At 39.1% G+C, this 22,434-nt stretch overlaps 1 protein-coding gene across 1 annotated transcript in view; it reads right to left on the bottom strand.

The window, feature by feature from the left end:
- The window catches only part of MAP1B (microtubule associated protein 1B), a 64,881-nt gene that overhangs the window by 40,176 nt on the left and 2,271 nt on the right, over positions 1 to 22,434 (bottom strand). Inside the window, exon 2 of the mRNA XM_015848840.3 lies at positions 19,212 to 19,313. Within this exon, the coding sequence (XP_015704326.2) occupies positions 19,212 to 19,313 (102 nt within the window). The remainder of the gene's footprint in view (positions 1 to 19,211; positions 19,314 to 22,434) is intronic.

Raw genomic sequence — 22,434 nt, 5'->3', positions numbered from 1 at the left:
TCACCTACATTCAGAAATATGTTCAACCACACAGTATTGCTACTGGAACACCTAAGATGTCCTAAAAATTTCTAAGGACAGTCTCTTGCTTTCTTAATATTAATCCTACACTTTAGCTTTTTATTGAATCTTCATATGTTTAAAATATATTTAAAATAAAGATATTTGAGAATCAACTGTTTTAAATCACCATCATTTAACATTCACAGGTTGTTATGTTTTTAAGTTTGTGTGGAAGTGACCACCCAAACTGCCACCCTTCTTTGGTCCATTAAGAAATCTCAAGTAAAATAAAGTCTATAAGTAACTAATAATTTATGTTCTTTTTTGCTGTTCAGGGCAAGTCCTATCATATTAGATACTTGTCCAGTAACAATTTAAGGGCAACAGAAAGTTAGAAAGAAGTTATTTCCCTTTGTTCTCTTATCAGCTAGCATGTCCGATTTTATTCATTCTTGTCTTTTGTGATCGCCTGCTGTACAGCACACAGCTTATCAACTGACACAAAGACAAAAGCACAGTAAATATTCTACAACAGCAGGAGAGGTTTGCTAAATATAAATATAAATAAACTGCCGGGTCAGACTTCTACCCTTTTCCCTACGGGTAGGTACAGTTGTCTTCTCACATCTCTCAAATTGCAGTGCCATCTCAAATGCTACTAGCAGTGAGTAATTAGTTTATTTCTCAGGCGCCTTGAGTAACTCAGTGATCTCTAAGGTTTCAATAGAACAAAGAAGATGGCAATATTGCCTATACAGAGCTATTTTAAAATCAGCAGCTTCCGTTCTTGTATTTTATAAATTGTTTGTAACGTTTTTAATATGCTCCATATATTTGTAATATTTTAATAAGCAATTGCTCCAGGCATGAAAAAGAGCTGGCTTAGCAAAACCCACCAGCATCTCATACACAGTATTAGTCCAATTTGGAGGCATGAAGTCCAGATCAGTATAGTGATGTCTGGGAGGGGAGATGTCCAATTCCAGTGCAAAAACAGAAGAAAAATATCATAAATTGATATTAATATTCTTGTTTGAAATTAGAATCTATTTTTATCATTAGCTTCTGTTACATTGACACAAACTTTATTTTTCTACAGGTCAGCGGGTGTGACAAGACAGAAGAAGAGCCCTCCTGGTAGAGAAGAGCGTACTGCTTAGCTTTCTCTAGATTACCGCCTGACATCATTTGAGATCAAGCATAATTCTGGATGGGTTCAGGGATGTGTGAGAACACATTGGCTCTTGTGAAAGAGACAACACAGCTTCCAATTAGAGTGTGCTTTGGGTGGGTAGCCGTCAGCAGAAGATCAAGAATAACCACTTTACTTAATGCCACCTCTGTTTGGGCACATGAGAAGGAGCAGAAAGGACTTTAAATTAGTGAGACAGCAAGACCTCCAAAGTTACTCAGCTCACTCTCTACTTGCAGATCACCAAATATACACTGATCTCTTCAGCTAAGGTTACAGAGTTCTGCAGTTAGCTAATTTCACAAGTTCGGGGCAAATGATAATTCAGTAGGAATTAATAAGCAAAAGTGCAAAATGACAGTAGTATGGCTATTAACTTCAAATTATTCACTCAGAAGGCAGTGAGACAGCCAAAATGACACTTATGTTCATGAACTCTGTGGACAAAAACGGAGAAAACATTAGAATTCTATCCTTTGCAGCCTAAGGACCTGATGTAGGCAAACAGATCTTCTCACAGTTCTTTATGCTTTTGAACATTATGACTTAAGGCCTAAAACTAAGGCTCATACTTCATCATTTTCCTAGTCTAAGACAGATTTAAGAATTCTTTAAGCATTCTCTTGACACAAGGCATGAATTTCCCATGCTATTTTCTCATGTTCATTTTGCACTGTATTATTACAAGATTATTCTCAAAAATCCTTGGTACCTTTTATAGTAATACATCAGATAGTAAAATTTACACATGGTCCAATAGCTGCCCTCCCTTTTTCTGTGAGGAGTATAGAATAAACATAAGACACTGTCTGGATCCAAGACGGTCTCTGTGAAGTCATCTAATCTGGCAAAGGAAGTTCACAAAACCAGATATAACCATAATGTAATTTCCTGACAAAAATCTGTTTTATTGCATTTCCTCCTGAGATGCAGGTATACTTCTACTCAGAAGACATCTGACAGTATAAGATCCTTTGTAGTACACCTATCAAAGCATAATTGCAATTTCCTAACAGGATTTGCTCTGCAGTTTGTCTACAAATAAGACACTGTCAGCACTTTTTCACAAACTGCTCACCATGGCAATTTTAGAATTTGACTGTTGTAAATTGCATCCCTTAGAAAAATACATGGGCAAAGGAAAATCTATTGTACTATTCTGAAATGAGTAACGAAAGTTCACAAAAACACTGGCTTTTCATTACATTTCCAGTGCCAAAATTGTTTTTGTTTCTTCTAAAAACAAAGTTGCAAACAAATTCTCATTTAAAATGATCTTCGTCAGCTTAAATTAAATTAATTGAATCGCCAATTCTGCCTTTGGTGGTCTTCTCTTTCACAGAAATTACATATTTCCTATGCTGGCAGCCTGAGAGTCTAACTTGGTGGGAAACCTGCAAAGGAAGTGGAGCAGAATAAGGAATACATGAGAGAATCCAAAGAAGCACTGAAAAATGGTTATGCAAAAAGAACTGATGAATGAGGAGGATCCTTCACTGAAGAGGAGCTGGGCTGGCAGCTGCCAGGAGAAGGACCTGGCAGGCTTTGGAATGTAAAGGATTTCCAAAAGCACAGCACACCCTGGTGCCCTGTGAACATCTCTACTGCACAGATTCTTGGTGGGGGAATCAACATTCCTGTATACACTCATCTCTAGCCAGCACCTACATCCTACATCCTGTAGTCCCAATAGCCATATGAGCCATAAGACCAAGGTGATGTCTGCTGAACTTCTGTAAATGCAATAGTCTGTTCTGGCACTAATTTGTCATGCTTGATAACAGAAGTACTATACTGAATTCCTCTGGTATCAGTGGCAATTTTCTTTTTCTTTTTCCCCTCACAGAACTTTAGAATGGAAATTGATTTAAACAAAGCACAAGGGGAAGTCTTGGCTTCCCTTAATACTAAGATCTTTTCTCTTGAGTGTCTTGTGTCAGCTTTGGCATTTACACTGTTTATGCAAATTATACAAACATAAAAATAGCTAGCGATTTATGCAGAGTAAGCATTTCTTTGCAAGATTAGTAGCAGCATGTACGATCTCCCACTTGGGGACTTATTCCCTCTTCCTGCATTGTATTACTTTGTTAACAAATGCTGATTTCTTCATAATTAAACTAACCATTTAAGTTCTAAGGTATTTGACCATGTCAAGATTTGCTGCAGTTCCTCCCTGATTATCAGATTAGTACAGTGGAAAGGTGCTTTTAGCAAATGAACAGGATAATTTTTTTTTTAAAGAAAAAAGAAGAAAAAACACCTGTAAGGAAAAACACAATCATGCATTATCTCTACATATGAATTTTACTACACAGAGAACTGGTCTGAAGCAGGTCATCTATATACTGAGCAGTCGCTCATCTAGTAATATTTTGATATGCTTAAGTTTTCTAAGAATTCTCCCTTAGTAATTATTAACCTGAAAAATGTGTTTAAATAGTACACAATACATGCCGTGTGTTTTTCATCAGAACAGAAAAGCAATTTCAAGCAATTTTCCTACTATTTAGCCCTCTGGGAAAAATCTATATTACTTCAAAAATATCAAGATTCCCCTTAGGCTACACAGGTTATAAAGGAAACAAGATTTTTCTTTTTTCTTTTTCTTTTTTTTTTCTTTTTTTCTTTTTAACAGTCTATGTTCAGCACACTTTTTTCACAGATTTTTTTTACATAATATTTAGATGAAGCCAGAACTGCAGCAGCAGTGACAAAACATACTGTTACTGACAGTGTTCTGAAATGAAAACACTGTAAAACTGGGCAAAATAAAGCTAACAGAACTGAAAGCTCTTCTTTCAGGCCATGGCTTAGTGAAGGATGCAAGTACTTCGAATTTCTGCTGTTGGAATCTTCTGTAGTCATCAGGGACCTCTAGAGTTTGCAAAAGCCATCCAGTCTGCCTGCTTACCACCAGTTTTCCCCTTGATGTATTTCTCAGTGTATCTGAAGGATGCTGTCAGTAACATATCCCTCTGCTACCAACAGCCCTTCAGAAGATGTACTGTGTTGATCTACCACTTGATAGAGATTGCTCTTATGGGCAACTCCACTACCAGTCTCAAAGACGACCTCATCTCTTGCATGTCTGATTTCCCACAAAAGAAAGTGTTGTGCTGAGCCCTTCTTTTTTCACAGAAGTTGTGTTTATCACCCCTTTTCTTTCAGTCAGCTGGGCTGACTAAGGGAAGCTTTCCTTAAAGAAGGTCCTGTAGCCTTTGGCGATGAGTTAAGATGAGTCCTTTGACTCAGTTAAGAGAACAAGTAGGAAATACTCAGTTTTCTACATTCAGCAAAAGCCCCAAAACAAAACAAACAAGAAAACAACAGGCAGCAGCAGGAGTTTAACTATGTCTTTAAAATCTTGATCGAACTTTGAAAGTTGAAGCAGTAAATTAGAAGACGAATCCGTAGAATTAGGCAAAGAACATTTGTAGACTATCAGACCTCTGTGCATAACTTCATACTATTATTGTTGTTTAAAAGAGAAAATTAAATTTGAATGTCATTTCATGTGAATGCCTCTGGGCATTATTAAGATTCACAGTATTAACTGTCATGCTGCTTCATAAATAATCGATCTGAACAAGGTAGTAAATGTCTTGCTTTTATAATAGAGAAAATACTTTGCATTACCAATGTTTCTGAAACAGGAACTGATTTTTTCTCTACATATAAAGTCATGGGTTAAATACTTCCACAGTTTCCAGTGGCATCACCCATATTCACCCTTACTTTGGCAGCAGGCAAAATAACCCTGATTAAATTAATCAGCGTCTTCAGCTTCTGTGTGTGCTCATTATCAACCCTCTAACATTGTATCTTCAGAAGATTTATTTAAGTTAAGTACAATAATTGCAGGCACTAGTTCATTAGCAACTGTGATCAACATGGGTTATCAAAAGCATTTTTCATGCATAACAAATACAGCAAATTACTAAAACAATAAAAGAAGTATCTATGATCTACAGCAGGTCTATCTACATGATTTCATATTCAATGAACATAATTAGAAGACAACTTAATTTTCCATCTTATATTTCCAAGGGAGACCAGAGATACTTTGAGCTTCCTGCAGAAAACTTGTGTCCTGACTGGCAAAATGTCAGGTGAAATAAGTCTATGCAATTACACACAGACTGTGTAATTACAGACATTCATGAATTATACTGCATTAGAATGACAAAGTGTCAGCACTGGTGAGACATTTAACACACTTAATATTAAATGAACATTACACAAGTACACTTTTTATGACCATAGTCAGTTGAACAATGAGTGCAGGGGACATTTAAGGTACACAATATCAATATAGTTCCATTCTGTCTCCCAAACTTTAAAATAACTCAGTATTTAATGTATTTTCTCATCTTTAGGAGGAGATATCCTGTAACATTTTCATATTTTCTCTCAATAGAGAAATATTGAGGTTGACATTAGATCTCTATCAGAAGCTTTCACTGTCTTGTACTATAAGTAGAATTTTACACTTTTTCTTCTTTTTTTTTCCTATGAAGTGCAATTCACATTAAGTCAGGCACACTTCATTGTCTAAGAGAATTGTCTAAGTGTGCACTATAAGAACTCTTCGATCTTAACCAATTCACCTACACCTCCTGTCAGCTCTAAGCAGAACAAATGCAAAAGAACATTCTTCCCTAATTTGTGAAGAAAAAGTAGTTACTTATGGAAAACAAGAATAATAAATAATGTTGGGGGAAGTCCTGCCTTTACTGGAATCTGGCAAAAAATCAACCATGACTTGAACATGCTACTTCTCCTGATGTAACATTCAATGAAGCCTCTCCTCATGTAACGTTCACTGGTTGGCTGTTGAAATGCTGGCTGCTCACATGAATGTTTAGAAGACTGGATGATTTCATATTTGCCTTCCATTTCTGATCTGAATAACCACGATAAATGTGTACAATCAAGCTATCCAACATTCATCAATGCAGTTGTATATCTCTCAGCAGCTTTGGGACTGATTATTTTTAGCCAATCTCTTGATCCATTTTTTTCCCCTATTACTCTGCTGTAAAAAACTAGAAGCAGTCTCTAACACAGCCCCTTTCATCAAACCTAAATATCAGATTATAAGAAGACATTGAACACAGCAGAAACTAGTGGGAATCCCCACCCTGCCAGCATTAATCCTTTTTAATATTCTACTTCACACCAGAGAGGATTTAATTGTTTCATAAATGGCTCTAGGGCCCTTGAATGAGCAAACCTCTGTAACAGAACAGACATTTGCTTGAAAGAATCCTTGTAATAAATATTGATCTATAGTATCAGTAGATCATTCTGGAAATGCAGCCATCTCTCTTTGCCTAATTAAACTGTGCTAATACTGAAATGTGGGCCAAACCCACACAGCACAACAGATCTGCCAGAGTGTGAAAATGCCTGGAAGTCATAGGCCTCTTGAAAGATATGCACTTGTGCCTGCCTGCATGCTAATGAACTCCACCAGATCATAATCCACACAGATGGAATTCAAATTGCCTTCCACAACTCCAGCCCTACAGTCTTCTCATTAACCCTCTGCCATGAGATAAGCAGCCGTGAGGAGGCGGGGATGGCACTGCAGAGGTGACAAAAGTCAAGGACCCCTGCTTGCCTCTTCCTCCAGGATTTGAAGGCTGTGTCAGTCATTAAGCCAAGATCTGAGGTAGTCAAAATGTCATTTATTTCATCCTCCCATAGCATTTTATCCTTATCCGATAAGCATTTCTGGATTTGTGAGTGTCAAGAATGTTTCAAAATCAAAGATTACACAGTCATGGACACGTGGCACCACTTAAAAGCATTTCACTTCCACTTTATACGAAGCTTTGTTAGGAATGGCAGACAGTATTTCACCATCTTGGATTACGCTTTGCACAAACATCCAGCTTCCTACGGGAGTTTAGCTTGAATGGAAGTCAGGTGATTTATTGCCAGCTCCAGCAATGCCAAAGCTAGAAAGGATTTTTCTTCAAGTGGTGCCACAGCAACTCAGCAGTACTGCCCTTCATTCTGTGTGCAACCCTGTGATAAAATACAGATCACCTCTCTACTGCCAGTTCCTTCAAACCATCTATTGGTAGGCCCTACATGCTGCAGTTATTCAAAAGCACTCCAGTGATACCCTAATAAATAGCTGGGTAAACATACAGGGATTCTTTGGTCGTCAGTAAAATTACAAAGCATTTACACTTACTAGGAGCAGAACTTGCCAAAGCTGTGTAGTAATTGCAATTTAAGACAAACTGATGGCTGTGTTTGTTTTGTAAGTAGTAACAGAAACCTGCTTGCTGAAAGCATTCAAAGCCCTGCTGTGTTGCCCAGAGCTAAATCAGCTGGAGGAACATGTATAGGATGTCCATTTGTGTTTGTGCATATCGGAAGGTTTTGCTCATGCAAATGGATGCAGGTGTTCAATTTTATTAAATGGTCTTTTTTCTTTTTCCATTTTTAATTGCTCCTTTGCAAAAAAATACAGGACAGAAACCTGAAGGAGTTAAATTGGTGAATAGCTAATCTCAGCTTTTCATCTTTTGTGTTATTTTCAAAGCAAGTTGAGTGATCCCTGTAGTGATTACTTTCTAACATCTGGCTGGTGGCTTATTTGAAGAGAGATGGTGGCCTCATTTTGAATTCTAATGAAGAACATGCCGCATAAATCACTGACACAAGATTCCCTACTGGCACACTTGGCAGAGCAGTCCTTGCCGGGAAACTGAAGCAAGACAAAAAGAATTAAACGTCATTAAATCTCTGCAACTGAATAATCCAGATCAAGGCTTTTCCACAACAGTAGAGTATCATAGTCTTTACGCTGCGGAGGGACAAAGTTAAGAACTAAGTTCTGTATCTCTTCATTTAGGAAATACAGTGTTCTGCAGTCACTTAGCGACATTTCTTTTCCCCCATTCCTGAGAAATGAAAAAATCCCTCAGAGGGATTTAACTCATACAAATGACTATTCTCAGGCAGACAATACCGAAGTGCTTTGTCAAACTACGTGCTACTGTATTTCTCTGTTCCTAACAGTCAGTCACACTGCAGACTGAGACAGGGGAAAAAAAACTGAGACATACTAAACTTGACAAGTGAGTCAGAGTCTACCTGCCGAGGTCTCAGGTCTGTTATTTCATGTCAAGCTCTAAATTCAGCACCAGAGAGGAGGTACTACTATGTCTTGGTGTGATTATTGTGTTCCAGTTTCGAAAGAAAGGAAGCTCAGGTCCACTGGAAGCAACCTGACAATGCACGGAATGCATCATCTGAAAGGCTAATTTAACAAGTATTTCCTCAGATATATCTACAGTATGCACTAACTTAGGCACAAATACAACCACATGTGCTGTGGTCTTGCTTTTTTCCTTACTGGTTCTACAGAGTTAATGCAACTTTAAGCATTTTCATAAGTGATCACTACCTGCGGTCTTCTTACAGTGAAAGCTACCATGCTGACTACGAGAGACCTTAAGTTTGCTGAGTTTGTTTGGCACTGCGGGACGTGTCCTTCACAGTTAACAGATCTCCATTGTATGAAATCTGAACTCCAAGCAAAATCTTGGAGAAAACAGAAACATATGTATCATATTAGGTACTATGACCTAAAAACTGTAGACAACTACTCCTGCTGTGGTTTGAACACGCTTGCAGTACTGCAACAAAAACGGGCATTGAGAATGCCATCTACTGGCAAAAAGGCATGAATGATCATTAATTCCACTGCAGGTCATTTCCAAAAAGGGGAAAGGGTAAGAAATCATGATGCAGGTTACTAGTATGTTTTTTTTATTATTATTAATTGCTCGTGAAGGTTTTTGTTTTGGTTTGGTTTTGCTTTCTTAATTCCATAGTTGTAACTGCATTACACAGTGCTGACTTCTGTATAGAAGATCTGGTTGAAATGAGTTCTGCATCTGAAGGCTGTTGTTACAAGAAGTATTATTGCAGAAAAAAGGTAATGTTTGAAAACAGCAATTTAAAAGCTATGAGAATGTGATAAAATACAATAAAATACAAGCTGCAAGACCGATATTTTTTTTACTTTCCCGTAATTCCTCTTATTTCAGAGGATCTCAAAAATGAGTCTCAAGAGTTCTTTAAATATTTGGTTGGAATATTCAGTTTCAGCTTTCCACTTTAAAATCTGTAACAGTGTCAAACTCAGCAGTGAATCTCTGTCATTATGCTGCCAGCTCTAGCAACACTAATTCCAAGCTTTACAAAGCCAAAGCATGATTTGATAGCAAACATCCCAGTGGAGAATATCTGCTCTATTAACTCCACTTACAAAGCAATAACTATTGTCATAGTACTATGGCAAGGCAGATCCACTTAATCTACATCTCTACATTATCCATTTTCCTTCCATCCACACAGATGAGAAGTCTGTTGTACTTGGTCCACACCTAGCCAACATCTAGCTTACCTAGAACATCCAATGACAAACAGCTGGTCTCATATCAAGATGCTATTCTCTGAGAGCATCCCATTTCATCAAGTGAGCAGCAGATGTAGAATAGCATAGGAAGTAAAATTTGATGAAGTTTAAAAAGGACTTTGGTATAAATTTAATCTGTTCACTACCCAGGCTAAGATAAGAATCCCTGACAGATACAGCAATCTGCTCAAAGGGAAAATCAAAGAAGTGGGAACTGCCAGAAGGCAGAATTAGAAGGATGAAAAATTACAAAGCATCATTTGTAAGCAGAGAGATTTCTGACCACAGTTATTCCTATACTCTTAAAACAAAACAAAAAAAGAAAAAGAAAAAAAAAAAAAAAAGAATAAATTTGTTGCTATCTACGATGTGACTTTAAGAAGAGAGCAAGCTTGGAAGTCCTAATACTAGCTGTGTGCGATTTGCATTTTACCACTATATCACCTTGACTTACTGTGACACACAGGAAGACTGGAGGAGGAACAGCAGCGGGGAAAGGAAGAAGAGTGGATGTCATCTAGGGTAAACACTAGCTTCATTGTCACCTCGAAAACATCCGCAAATATCCAAACTCAGCATTTCATTCAATGAAAGAAGAAGGGCACAAGATGCAATTTTTAGAACAAGCTGAAGAAATAACAAAATGAAACAGAAAAATGGGGAAAAAAGCTTTGGATGCAAATGTCATCAAGTATGTCTCTGATCTATACTCTGTCTATGCAAAAACTGCCATGCAGAGGAAAAACTCTCTCTAAAACACAGCAGTATGGCTCTGCCAAAACAGTGCTGTAGCAAAACTGAATAGAGGATGATCCCTCCTGCAGGTCTTCTGAGAGTCTCATTCATCACTGATGTTATCACTCAGTTCCCAGGGAGTGAAGTCTCGGGCTGCACAGCACTCCCCTGTCCTGGCTTGAGGCAACAGCTCACCAATACCAGAAAAAGTAGCTCTCCAGGACTGCCTTCCGCCATGCCACACTTTCACTTCTGATAGTGAAAAAATTATGTTGGAGTGGTCCCTTCTTTTAAAGCAATCTCTGCTTTTTTTCTGAGAAGTGGAGACAGGAAGGGAGAGTTATCATGCCAAACTGAACACTGCTCTAGGCTGAAAATGCCAGGTTATGACCTCCCTGGAAATAGCCAGCACTGTGTTTGTCTCTCAGAGCACCTAGAATGGCCTGAAAAGCATTGGAGGAGGCAGGCAGTTTCACAGATAATCAGCTGTCTCCAACAGCAGCAGGAAAAAGCACCCAAGTTTGGAAGAGACTGCAAGTTATAAAAACATCAGTTCTGCAAATCAACAACATGCAAAACTGAACGCAGTAGTGATCTAAAAAATAAATCTCTATATAATCTTTCCTACAGAATCTGTGCAAGAAACTGTTTTTTTGGTTTTTTTTTTTTAGTTTTGAATCTGCTTTCAGTTTAAGTCAATTGAATGACAAAGTCAGTGCACAGGCCAAGAAACAATCCAGAGGTTAAACTGCACCATTTTTGATACATATGTCTCTAATGTATGATTGTGTCACACTGCTCTAGGGACCAAAAAGTAAGCCTACAGTTCAAGGAAATCAGAAGGCTTTGCATGTTCTCTGTCCTATGATTACCACCAATAAATGGTAGTGGAGAACCCACATCCATTAACAAAGCCCTGAAAGTAGGTTATTTCCCCACTGTAGAAAGGAAATAGTTCCTCCAGACAAATTAATACAATCTGATTCTCCTGTTCAACACGGAGGAAGAATGTCACAAAGGTCTCCTTCCACACAGTAATCCCTTACTTGACATGCAATGACATGATCTCACAGAAGCCAGAGACAAATTGTAATTCCTGCTGTAATTATAGGTTTTAGTAGATACACAGGGTTGTTAGGTGCAGAGCAACTGTTCCCACCAGGAATAGTTCAGTCTCCCAGGGCCTCTTCAGGAATACAATTGGTGCAGCCAAACTATGCAGCTGAGAGTGCTGTGATCAAAGGAGTGCATCCTTAACTTTTTAAGAGTCAAATACACCAGCCCCACTTGGATTTCTTTTTGGTGACATCTGTGTTTCCATGTGTTCTGTTGAATGATGATCTGTTTCTCATTCGATACAGCAAATCACATTGTAGAACACAACAAGAAAATAAGCAAAATTTTCAAGCTTTTATATGGATAGGGGCTTGAAATGTAAGAAGGGCATTCTATAATGTAATTACTGAAATGTGGAAAAATTAAAAATTACTAACTTTTTAGGAAATGTTAAATGTACAAAAATCTAACTAGCACTGAAAAAGGCTTAAATCTTCTAAGTCTATGGAACTTTCATAATCTAAGCTTTGCAGCTAGTAATTACAAGTGACGGCCTTTTGAAAGGATTCATATACAAACTTATATTCAATGACAACCCATGTTTGGAAAAATAGGATGGACTTTAACTAGTCCATCTAGTTGAGATGGACTTAACTTTCTTCATAGCAACCGGTATGGCACTGTGTTTTGGAACTGTGCCCTGAACACTGCTGATAACACACAAACGATTTGGCTGTGGCTGGACAGCACTTGCACAGTGTCAAAGCTTCCTTCTTCCCACTGTACCCAACAGAGGCTAGGGGGTGGCAAGAACTTTGGAAATAAGGCTGGAACAGCTGACTCTTACTGAGCAAACATGTAGTATATAAAGTATATAAGTATATATATACTTATATATAAGTATATAAGAGGTATAGATTTCAGTTTCCAAGGTGGTCCATTGCTTAAAAACTTGGTGACTTATGTGATGTGCCTGTGTGTGTGCCTATTTGATACCACAAGTGACTTCCTTCACTTTGCCTTTTTTCCCCTCACCACCCTTTACTTTACCTATTAAGCTGTCTTTATCCAAATCCATGAATCTTATTGCTTTTACTCTTTCTAGTTTCTCCTGGGAGGGGCAGGGATGGAGAGGGCAAGTGAGCAGCTGTGGGTGCTTGGCTGCTGGCCAGATCAACCCACCACAAACAGTTCATAAGAGCCAGCAGAGCTTTATTTGTGCCCCCAGACAGAGGAGCCAAAGCTGGGACCAATCTTCTTTGTCATAACATTGGAACAACTTCCAGAGGGGACTTAACTTCCAGCTGGAAGTCTCTATAGCACATTAGAGTCACTCAGAGATCACAAAGCCTGAGATTATACCACTAAGACTATGGTTTGCCTTCTTGGAAGGATTTTTGCTTTGTTAGCTTTTTGTTTGTTTTGTTATTAGATAATACCCTATGCTTCCCAATTGCAGTTACAGGGAAGACAGACTGACAGACACAGGAGAATGACTCAGCTGACCATTACAGAGAAGCTCTCTACTACCACAGCATTTTAGCTGCTACATCAAAACAATACTGAAATTCACATAAATTCACTTCTACAAGTAGTGTTTTGTTATTATGTTTATTATTTTTAACTTAATATGCCTTATATCAGCAACTAGATTTGAATTATAAAAGACATACTCCAACCAGACAGATATCTAGGAATCAGAAGAATCAGGTCTTTACTTATATGCAAGGCTACATTGCACCCACAGAACCCACACACAGGCTGCAAGCACAGAACATCAGAAATCAGACTTCCCTGCTTGACTCTAAAAACCGTTTGCAACAAGTACCCACCATGTCTTTGATGGAAACAGAGAGGTTTGGTGCAGATACGTGGCTGTCTGCTACAGAAGTATCCACCTTTCTATTTATGACATTTACCATCTAACACACATATTATCTCCACTTAATCACATGGACTGTGGAGTCCTAACGACTGCTCCTGACCAACTACAGACAGGAGGAGCACCTGGACAGGAGGAGCAGCAGTAAGGCATCTCTTGCCATGATTTCTGCCTTTGTCTCTATGGGGTGACTTAGGGCTGAAGCTCTTCATGCAATACCCCACTGTGGTATTTCTCATGCAAGAATAGGCAAGAGGGACTGATAGTGTGCTCCCCATTCCACCAAGGATGGAGACAAGGAGCCTCTAAACACCTCTTTCCAATGCAGGCTAGGTTTGGTCTTAGGAACACAGTGGTAAGCAAATCACTGCAAATAAAGGATTGCTTTAATCTGACAATAAGTCAAAGCTAAAATTTGCCTTTTCTCCATTTTTTTGACACACAATTTGGTTGTTGCTTGACCTAAAAATATACATGAAGTATGGATCAAAATTTCCCCCCCATGCTAAAGTTCAATTAGAAACATTTCATAATTCTCTCAAGTGATCAATGAGCAATTCTCAAAAACTAACAGAAAATGCAGACAATTAAGAGAAACAGATATTATACAAAAAAAAGTTACCTGTAATAGACAGAAAGCAGATGAAAAAAAAATTGCAGTGATGCTTTGGTTACACATTTATTTTAAATGCATGATTGAAGGGAAGAAAAGTAGTTCATCTGTAAATAATACTTAGCAAGGGTGAAAAAAATAATTGTTTAAGTCTTCAGCTTCAGATATCCAACACAGACATAATAGTAGTAAAGGAAGATTGAGGAGTTGAAAGGGATAAATAAAGTATAATTCTGTAGGTATCTGTTAAATAACCTGTAACAAAATAACCCCTGAATATCCAATCCAAACATTGTTCACCAATAACCTTGTGCCTCTGCTGGCCACCTCACACTGGTCAAAAGCGTATTTCCACACAATATGGGCTAGGCTAACACAGCTGAACTCATTGTAAGTAGTTGTGATACAAGGCAGTTAAAAATAAACTCTCAGTCATTTTGCTGATTCATGTTAGCAGCTTAGCATTAGCAGGTACTGCTGCTGTGACACTAATGTAAATTCATGCTAATTCTCTTTGAGATTGTTCCTAAAAAAAGCAGAAGTGGAATTCAGTGCCAGAATGATTGTTGTAGAAGTGCAAGAATTAGTTCACTAAGGGGAAAATAAAAAAAGAAAAAGACAGAATCACTTATTAGCCCATCCCAGACATTCTGATTAGTACTCAAAAAGGAAGGCTTTGTCAATTAGTGTACCCAAGCACAGAAACAGTTGAGCTGTAAGCTCCTCCTGAGTTAAGAAACCCCAGCATCACACACAGAAGAGCTCATGCCACTCCATTGTTTCCCCTGTGCTCCTGCTCCCAGTGTTGCCCTGCACCCTTGTGTTGCTGGCAGCAACACTCTGCAGGGACACCAGCCACTGCTGCAGCGGAGTGAGTCAGATCAATTCAAGTCCTATTTCACCTCCATTTTCTTTCTTCCAAGACATAAATACTCTAAAACACAAGTCTCGTAGCCAGCTAAAATTAACCTCTCTGAACATACAATGAGCTCAAATGACTCCACTTGATAGCTATTCTAGCTATCGCAGCCTATAATAGCTGTGGCATCATATTTATAGACTGCCCATGAATATGCCTACTGGACTACTTAAGTTCCTGGTCTGAATTAACTCCCAGGCACTTAGTGGTGAGGCTCAGACACCAGCTGAGTTCACCTCTCCTCTCATCTGCACTGGACTGTACCATCGACAGGACAGACCTCACAGCAGCAGTGGGTGAAGAGTCAGACTGGTGATCTCTGCCCCTCTGCCTTAGATGAATTAAGCAAGACAGAGATCTGGCCTAGTCATCTTGGCTCTTTTTTTTCAGTTTGTTTCACTGTAATTGATAGGTTTTGCTTAAGAATCTATATTATCTGACTTGATGAATTTTGATTACCAGTAATTTTTTTTTTTAAAAAAAAGCACAAAAACACTGCAATTTACAATTTTATCAGGAACTCCATGAGCTCACACAATCTAATAGGCATATATTAACTGCCTTGGTAACGGAACTACAGGCTGTTTTGGCAAACAATAGAGATGTGGGTTTCACTGACCAAAACCCTCCTGATCCAAAACCACAGGACACTAATAATCCTTAACTGAAACTTCTGAAAGGGTAGCTTTCAGAATGGAGGGTGTTAGGCTTTTGAGGTTGATGACAGTTACAGAGAATGAGGGCCTTCCTCAAGAAGCCCATAGGAGAAAAGCCCTCAGCCACAGTTGAAGCAGGAAAATGCTGCTGGGACATCAAACACCTCTTGCATTTAGACAGGTTCCTTCATGGCCACAGGAAAGCTGTTGAAAATCATGGTAAGGAAGGTAAGTCAGCTGCTGACTTGTGGGCCTGGATGACCTGTGGACCTGATGCTGCTTGGACTCTGTTTTCCATTGATGCCCATACCTCATGAAATGTCTGAAGTATAAAATAGTCACAGAGCACTGCTTGAGCAATAATTCTTCCCAGAGTACAAGGTTAAAGGTAGCTAGGTACTGATCAGCTATCTAAATAAAAACTATGTTATCCAGACAAAGGCTTGCATACACACCAATGCAACTAGACAAGGGCTTGCATACACACCAGTGCAACTGTTAAGATCCCAAGTAGAAGAAGTGGCACAAAATGGCAGGTGTGGATGTGTTGTGGAAAGCCCTCAATGGTTTTACCTCTAAGCAAAATCCACTTACTCAGCCTTTTGTGAAGCAGGATATTCAGCTTTATGCAGCTCAAACATTCATACATACATTATTTGAGAAAGGATTGTTAGCAACAGCTGCAGTTTGAACAATCTCCATTTGCTCTGTCTCCTTACCATGGCTCCTTTTCCAGCAGGTACATGTTGCAACACATTGAATTTTTTGTTCTTGTGAAGTTAACTTAAGATGGAAGTCATTGCCAGTATGTGACAGAGAAAACAGAGGCAAACGCCCATTTTAAGTCATGTTGCTTGTTGTCTTGGCAACCAGTTAATAAGGGTCGTTACTCATTTTCCACCAGCACCTGACAACATCTCTGCAGATTTGGTATTACTAAGGAGAGTGCAAACTCAGCCGCTTTACAGGGTATCAGAGAAGATCTCACTAGCATTTCCATTCTGAATTCAATTTTTCAGGGAATCATAAATCATCCATAAATTGTTCAGCAGCTGAATATAGGATACATGAATACCAGTGTGACAATCTATTCCCTTGGTAAGAGCACAAAGAGTGTTCAGATTCAGCCATTCTTGATTCTATATCAATATGTACATGGCTACTCACTGCAAACAAGGGTTACCCCTCAAATTCCTAAAGAGAAAACACATGAATTATTGTTCTGACTAACATCTTCTCTCACATGTCTTTCTTTCAACACTGCAGGCATATGTTACAGGGGCAGGGTTGGCCCCATTTCCTCCAAGCGTTGTCTTGGAGAACAAGTCATACTGTTCATATTTCTGCTGTGTGTGTATCCTTGAGCTGATTTGAGAAGCATACAAGCATGCACTGAGCCAGCATAGCAATTACCATAATTAAACATGATAATCAAACAGGCTTCAGTCAGTATTCAGACCTCTCTGTACTAAGAGCTGTGCAGACTCACTAAATGACTCTACCACCCCTCAAGAGTAAACTGTCCCTATGTTTGAGTCATACAAAGAATTCAGTCTCAAAAGACTGAAAAAAAAGGGCTGTTTAGTTACACCCCACATGACATGCCACACACTATCCCGTCACCTGGGATGAATACTTTCCTTGGATAAGAGGTCACCTAGTTACCCAGAGCCCACAGCAGAGTTTGAGACCTCAGTGTGATATGTAACCAACAGTAACCTCTTTAAACATGTTTAGTATGTGTTGCCAGTTTCTCAAGTTGAGCACTCACCAAAATTGAACAACTGGGCACTGCAACAGAAAATATTTTGAAATTTTATCAACACAAGGCAACAAAAAAAAATCCCACCCTCCTTGCTATCTATCCATCGTGAGAACTCAGAGGAGCCTCGGGCAGATTCAACATCAAAGAGCCAGAGAGAGAGACTCAAATCTTGTCCTCTAATCTGTGCCATGGGACTGAAAAAGTGCCAGTGGGCTTCCACACAATCTGAGAGAAGAAACTGGTAAAGAGGGTTAGTGTTTTTCCTGTATGTTTCTCTTTTTTCCAGGTTTAAAGCTCTCTCAATACTCTTTCAATGTAGATTTTGGCAGCTTATTGTTTAAAGATTGTGCAGTGCTGAAAAACACATTCATTACTGCTTGTCATAGAGCTGTTGATGAATTCCAGTCACATACAATTAAGCTGTAATTCAACACAAGGACAGACAAAACAGACAAGTCTAGACAAACAAGGGAAAAAAAAAACAATGAAATATATAATTCCTAGAGAAAATTTCCTAGAAGACAGTATAGTATTGGCTGAAATTGAATTCAAATTTGAATTGGGAAAAAAAAAAAAGAAAAAAAAGAGGTTCATAACATTCTTTCATTTATTATATGAAACCACAGTATTTAACCATGTGAAACTAGCTTTATTTTAATTCATTCAATGCTATCAAGAAGTAACATCTTATTGAGACAGGAAAAAAGATTAAATACATTGGAGTAATTCAGTTCTGAGTATTGCTTTACCAGTTGTTTTTTGAACCAGGTGAAAAAGTACAGAGGTACATCTTTGTCTTGACTCTGGCTCAATAGATTTGGAGAAATAATGGCAAATATCGCTATTTGCAATGCTACAAGAGGAAGAATTCATTAAAGGAGATTTTTTAGTATTTTATTTAAGACCGTCAGGTCAGTGCTATCATGCTAGCATGCTATCAGGATCTCTTCATCAACAGTGAACAGCAAAAGACACTGTGTGTGCAAAGTGGTGGTATGACACAGCATTTCAGAGCCCTTTTCACCACGGTCCTGAAGCCAGAGTTTAGAGCATTTCCCACTTCTTTGTTGTAGCTGTCAGTGTGCTCATGATCACAGTGTTTTCACTGACGAAAGCAAGCTATAATCCTTTGAGAAGTGTATATATGTTTATATATTGAGGCCGAGATTAATTTCACACATGCACAGTTAGCACTTGTGTTAAAGTAAGGAGATGGTTAAAAAGAAGAGATAATTAAAAACTTACCAAACTGGATTCCCACGTAACCAGAACAAAATGGAATTTTACACTTCACAAAATTATTGGGGGGAAGGGGAGGCAATTTGGTGGTGTTTGTTTCATTTGGTTGTTTGGTTGTTCTTTTAAACCTGTGTGAATCTCCTAAAGAAAGGACAGGCTTGAAGAAAAGGCAGCAGAAGAATTGACTGAATCTCATAAGCCCTGCAGAGAACCAGTTTCCTCATAAAAGCCTATGAAAGTTCTTGTGAGTAAAGGCAGACCCTCCACCCCTTAGCTTTCCATTACAAGAAAAGGTATCAGGCTCTTAAGCCACACTTGCATAGCAGCTGTGATACCATTTCTGGCTGTCAAACTGTAGAGCCAGTTCTTTCATGTTCTTTTCTGTATGTACTTTGCCTACCATAGGTAACAGCTACACAGATTAGGGCAATGTACACAAATGGTTCAGTCAAAAACTGAGATTCATTTGACTTTAATGGGGCTCCAAAATTAATCACATTGATACGTATCAAGCTAACCTAGAAGTCTGATTAGTTTAATGTTTCAGACTTTTCCTTTTGCTGTAATGGTTAAAAAACATATGTAACTTTGTAGTAATATTAAAAACAAAACAAACCAAGAAGAATCAGAACAAATTATTCATTGTAAAGATCCACAAATGAAAATGGGCCACATAACACTTTGTAAACATGCCCAAAAGCTCACCTCGAACGTCTGGAGAGAATCGAGCCGAATGGCGAGACACAAAAAGTTTCAGCTCTTGATCCAAGTTGCATTCAACCAGGTTTGTGTCCCATGATCGGATTCCTAAAATTCAAAATACAGAAACACATCTAGCTTGATACATCAGCACTGGAAAATTTCTTGGTTTACATCCATTGTATTTGCATATTTCTAAATTCCAAAATCAGTCTCTCTTTCTTTCACACCTCACAGCCATCTTTTGTGAAGTGCTGACTGCCCAGAAGAAGCACTCTGGACAGAGATCACTCAGTTGCAAGACAAAATCTGCCCTTCCAAATGGCAGCAGTCTTTTCAAGCCCCTGTTTAATGACTGCTTATCCCACACCCTAGTGGCCACATGGCGAGAAGTCACTGATGTCCATGAACTGGCTTAAAAATAGCAAACGACTGATTTACAAAAGTGAAAATGTGTATCACTCAGGCGATACTGTATTTGTCCCCCATAAAGAAGGACAGCATCACCTAGCATGCTGCAAGTTAATATTTCAGTGCAAAGTACTAAGGCTGCCAACATTATAAAGACATGAAACTGCTTGAGTGGGTTCAGAGGAGGGCTGCAGGGATGGCTGAAGGGGTGGAGTGCCTCTCCTACAAAGACAGGTGGAAGGAGCCAGGCTTGTTTGGCTTGGAGAAGACTCCAGGGAGACTCCATTTTGGCCGTCTAGCACTAGAGGAGAACTTAGTTACAGGATGGAGACCAACTTTTTATGCAGTCAGATAGTAATAGGACAAAGGGGAATGGCTGTAGACTAAAAGAGGGGAAAATCAGATTAGAGGTTAGGAGGAAATTCTTTCCTCAGGGCTGTGAGGTGCTCGTACAGATGCCCAGAGTAACTGTGGATGTCCCAACCATGGAGGTGTCCAAGGACAGGCTTGATGGAACCCTGGGCAACCTGATGTGGTGGTTGACAACTCTGCACACATATGGGGAGTGGAACTAGATGATCTTTAAGGTCCTTTGTAACCTAAGTCATTCTATGATTCCGTGACTTCTTTATTCAAAAAGCTTTGAAGCATCCAATACTGCAAGTTAAAATTTAAGTGATCTTTTATTTATGAAGTATCAAAACTCTGTTTTTGATATTTAGAAACGCTATGCTTGATCTCTTTTCTTTTAGAAAAGATAAACATCACATCTCTGTTCTCTCCTCAGCTACAAAGAAAATGAGACACTTGACACATGATCATAAAAATACATTTTGGAATCATACATTTTTAGGACTGACACTTGATGGGGGAGGAAGGAGGAATCACTGCAACCAAAAGATGAGTTTATTTTCCAACTTTGATTTTGATGACTAGCTTAAAAAAAAAAAAAAAAAAAAAAAAAAAAAAAAAGTCAAATTAACAGAATATATTTTAATACTTTTCCATAGTTTTCCTGTCAAAAAACAATGAGCAGACAGTTGCACTTCAGGTAGGTCCAGACTCTGTTGTAGTTCTGAACACCAACATTACTGTGATTTTTGTAGGGTTTTTTTTTTTTTCCCCCCCTAAGGGATTGTCTTGAGACTTATACAAATTAGGTAGCTAATGCCAAAGGAATTGCAGGTGAGGAAGCATCTGTTGGTCCCTCCCCAAAGCTTGGCCCCATCTTTGCATGAAGATGTTGGGTTAAGCCACTGTGGGGCTTGGTACTTCTGGGCTGGAGAAGCTTGAAAAGGCATGTGGCCAACTCCTTACACTGCAACCAGTACTAGCACTTCTGCTGGTAACCTGATTTGGGCTGCTAACTTTCCTGCCAGTACCACCTCCTATGCTTTATCTTCTTCTAAGGCAGCAGAAACAGCAGGGCTCCCTCTGGCAGATCCCATGTTGCAGGGCTGAAGGATGAGGAGGAGAAAGAGCAGAGAAACCAGATCTGCTCTGCTGGTCTCCCATTGCAGCTCCGAGGAGGTACTCCATGCAAATACAGACATCTGCATTTCAAGAGCTTTTTCAGAGAGAATTCACTGAGCACTTGTTCCTTGTCAGCAGTCCAGTCAAGGTGTAAGCATGTTTGTCTCTGGGATATCCTCCCAGTTAGCGAGATGGAATACTAAGCTCTAAAGAGAACTGAAAACACAGTATCATCTATGTTTCACTACCACTCTGAAGTAAAATAACAGAACTATCATCAATCACCTCCGCTTCCTGACTTGTACATCATCGTTTAGAGGAATAAGTGGTGACTCTTCTGCAAGTCTCCTTTTTTTTTTTTCTTTCTCAAAAATCTCTTGGCCATATGGTGCATTTTCAGGGCGTAGTTTTGGCGCGCACACACAGCTCAGCAAGCTTTAATATCTTCCAGGTGTTGGAACATTTGAGAGCAAGAAAGTAAATATGATATATTGCCACACATGTACAGCACAGATGAAATATATGAGTAGTGAACTGATGCTGATCATGAAGTTGGAGCACACTGGGTGTTGAACTTGAAGAAGCAAGAAGACAGCAGCTTGCTGGCCTCCAACAGCAAGCCTGCGTGGGAAGGCTGCAAAGCTTTCTGGAGGTCAGTTAAGCAATATGGACTATGATTCAGCACTGCTGCTAATGACAGAGCCTGCCCACCATCCCAAACCATTTTTGTTGTGAATCCAGATTAGCAGTGGGTTATGATTCTGATTAGGCATAGTCATACCACTGAGCCCATCAGTATCCAAAATGCAGTACTTAGGGCAAAACAACTACAAAGAATAGCCTAGGCATGCTATCCACACAGCGGCTGAGGATGAGATTTGGTAAAATAGGCCAGATTTGCAGATGCATGATTCAGCATTTTGGATGCAAAACCTATACAAACACCTTAAAATGTAGTATAAATGTATCAAGTAAATTATACAACCAAATCAAGTTTGGATGCAATGGAAGTAAATCTGGAACAAAAATCCAAGGTCAATCCAATGATGTGTATTATTATCAGGATGGAAGAAACTACTGTGAGGATGACTGAGCTGTAGCTATTTCCTTCCTTCTGCAGTCTCTGGAGCATAGCGCCACTAGACACAGGGCTAATCAGACAGCAGACAGGGCACACCCAGCAGCATCTGCCAAATCGGTGGAAAGATCCTGAAGCTTTCTCCTTACTCCCCTCTTCTTCTCTACTGGATGGTGGGCTGGAGGACTGCCCCCTCAGCAGAATGACATCCCAAATGTAATTACTGAAAATGCAGCTTGCCAAGCAATTCCCACTTCATGATATATT

This window comes from Coturnix japonica, chromosome Z (genome assembly GCF_054131305.1).
Source record: "Coturnix japonica strain WE chromosome Z, WE-NBRP24, whole genome shotgun sequence".
Classification (NCBI taxonomy): domain Eukaryota; kingdom Metazoa; phylum Chordata; class Aves; order Galliformes; family Phasianidae; genus Coturnix; species Coturnix japonica.
Note: the sequence above shows the minus strand (reverse complement) of the source record. Positions and strands in the feature narration are given on the sequence as shown.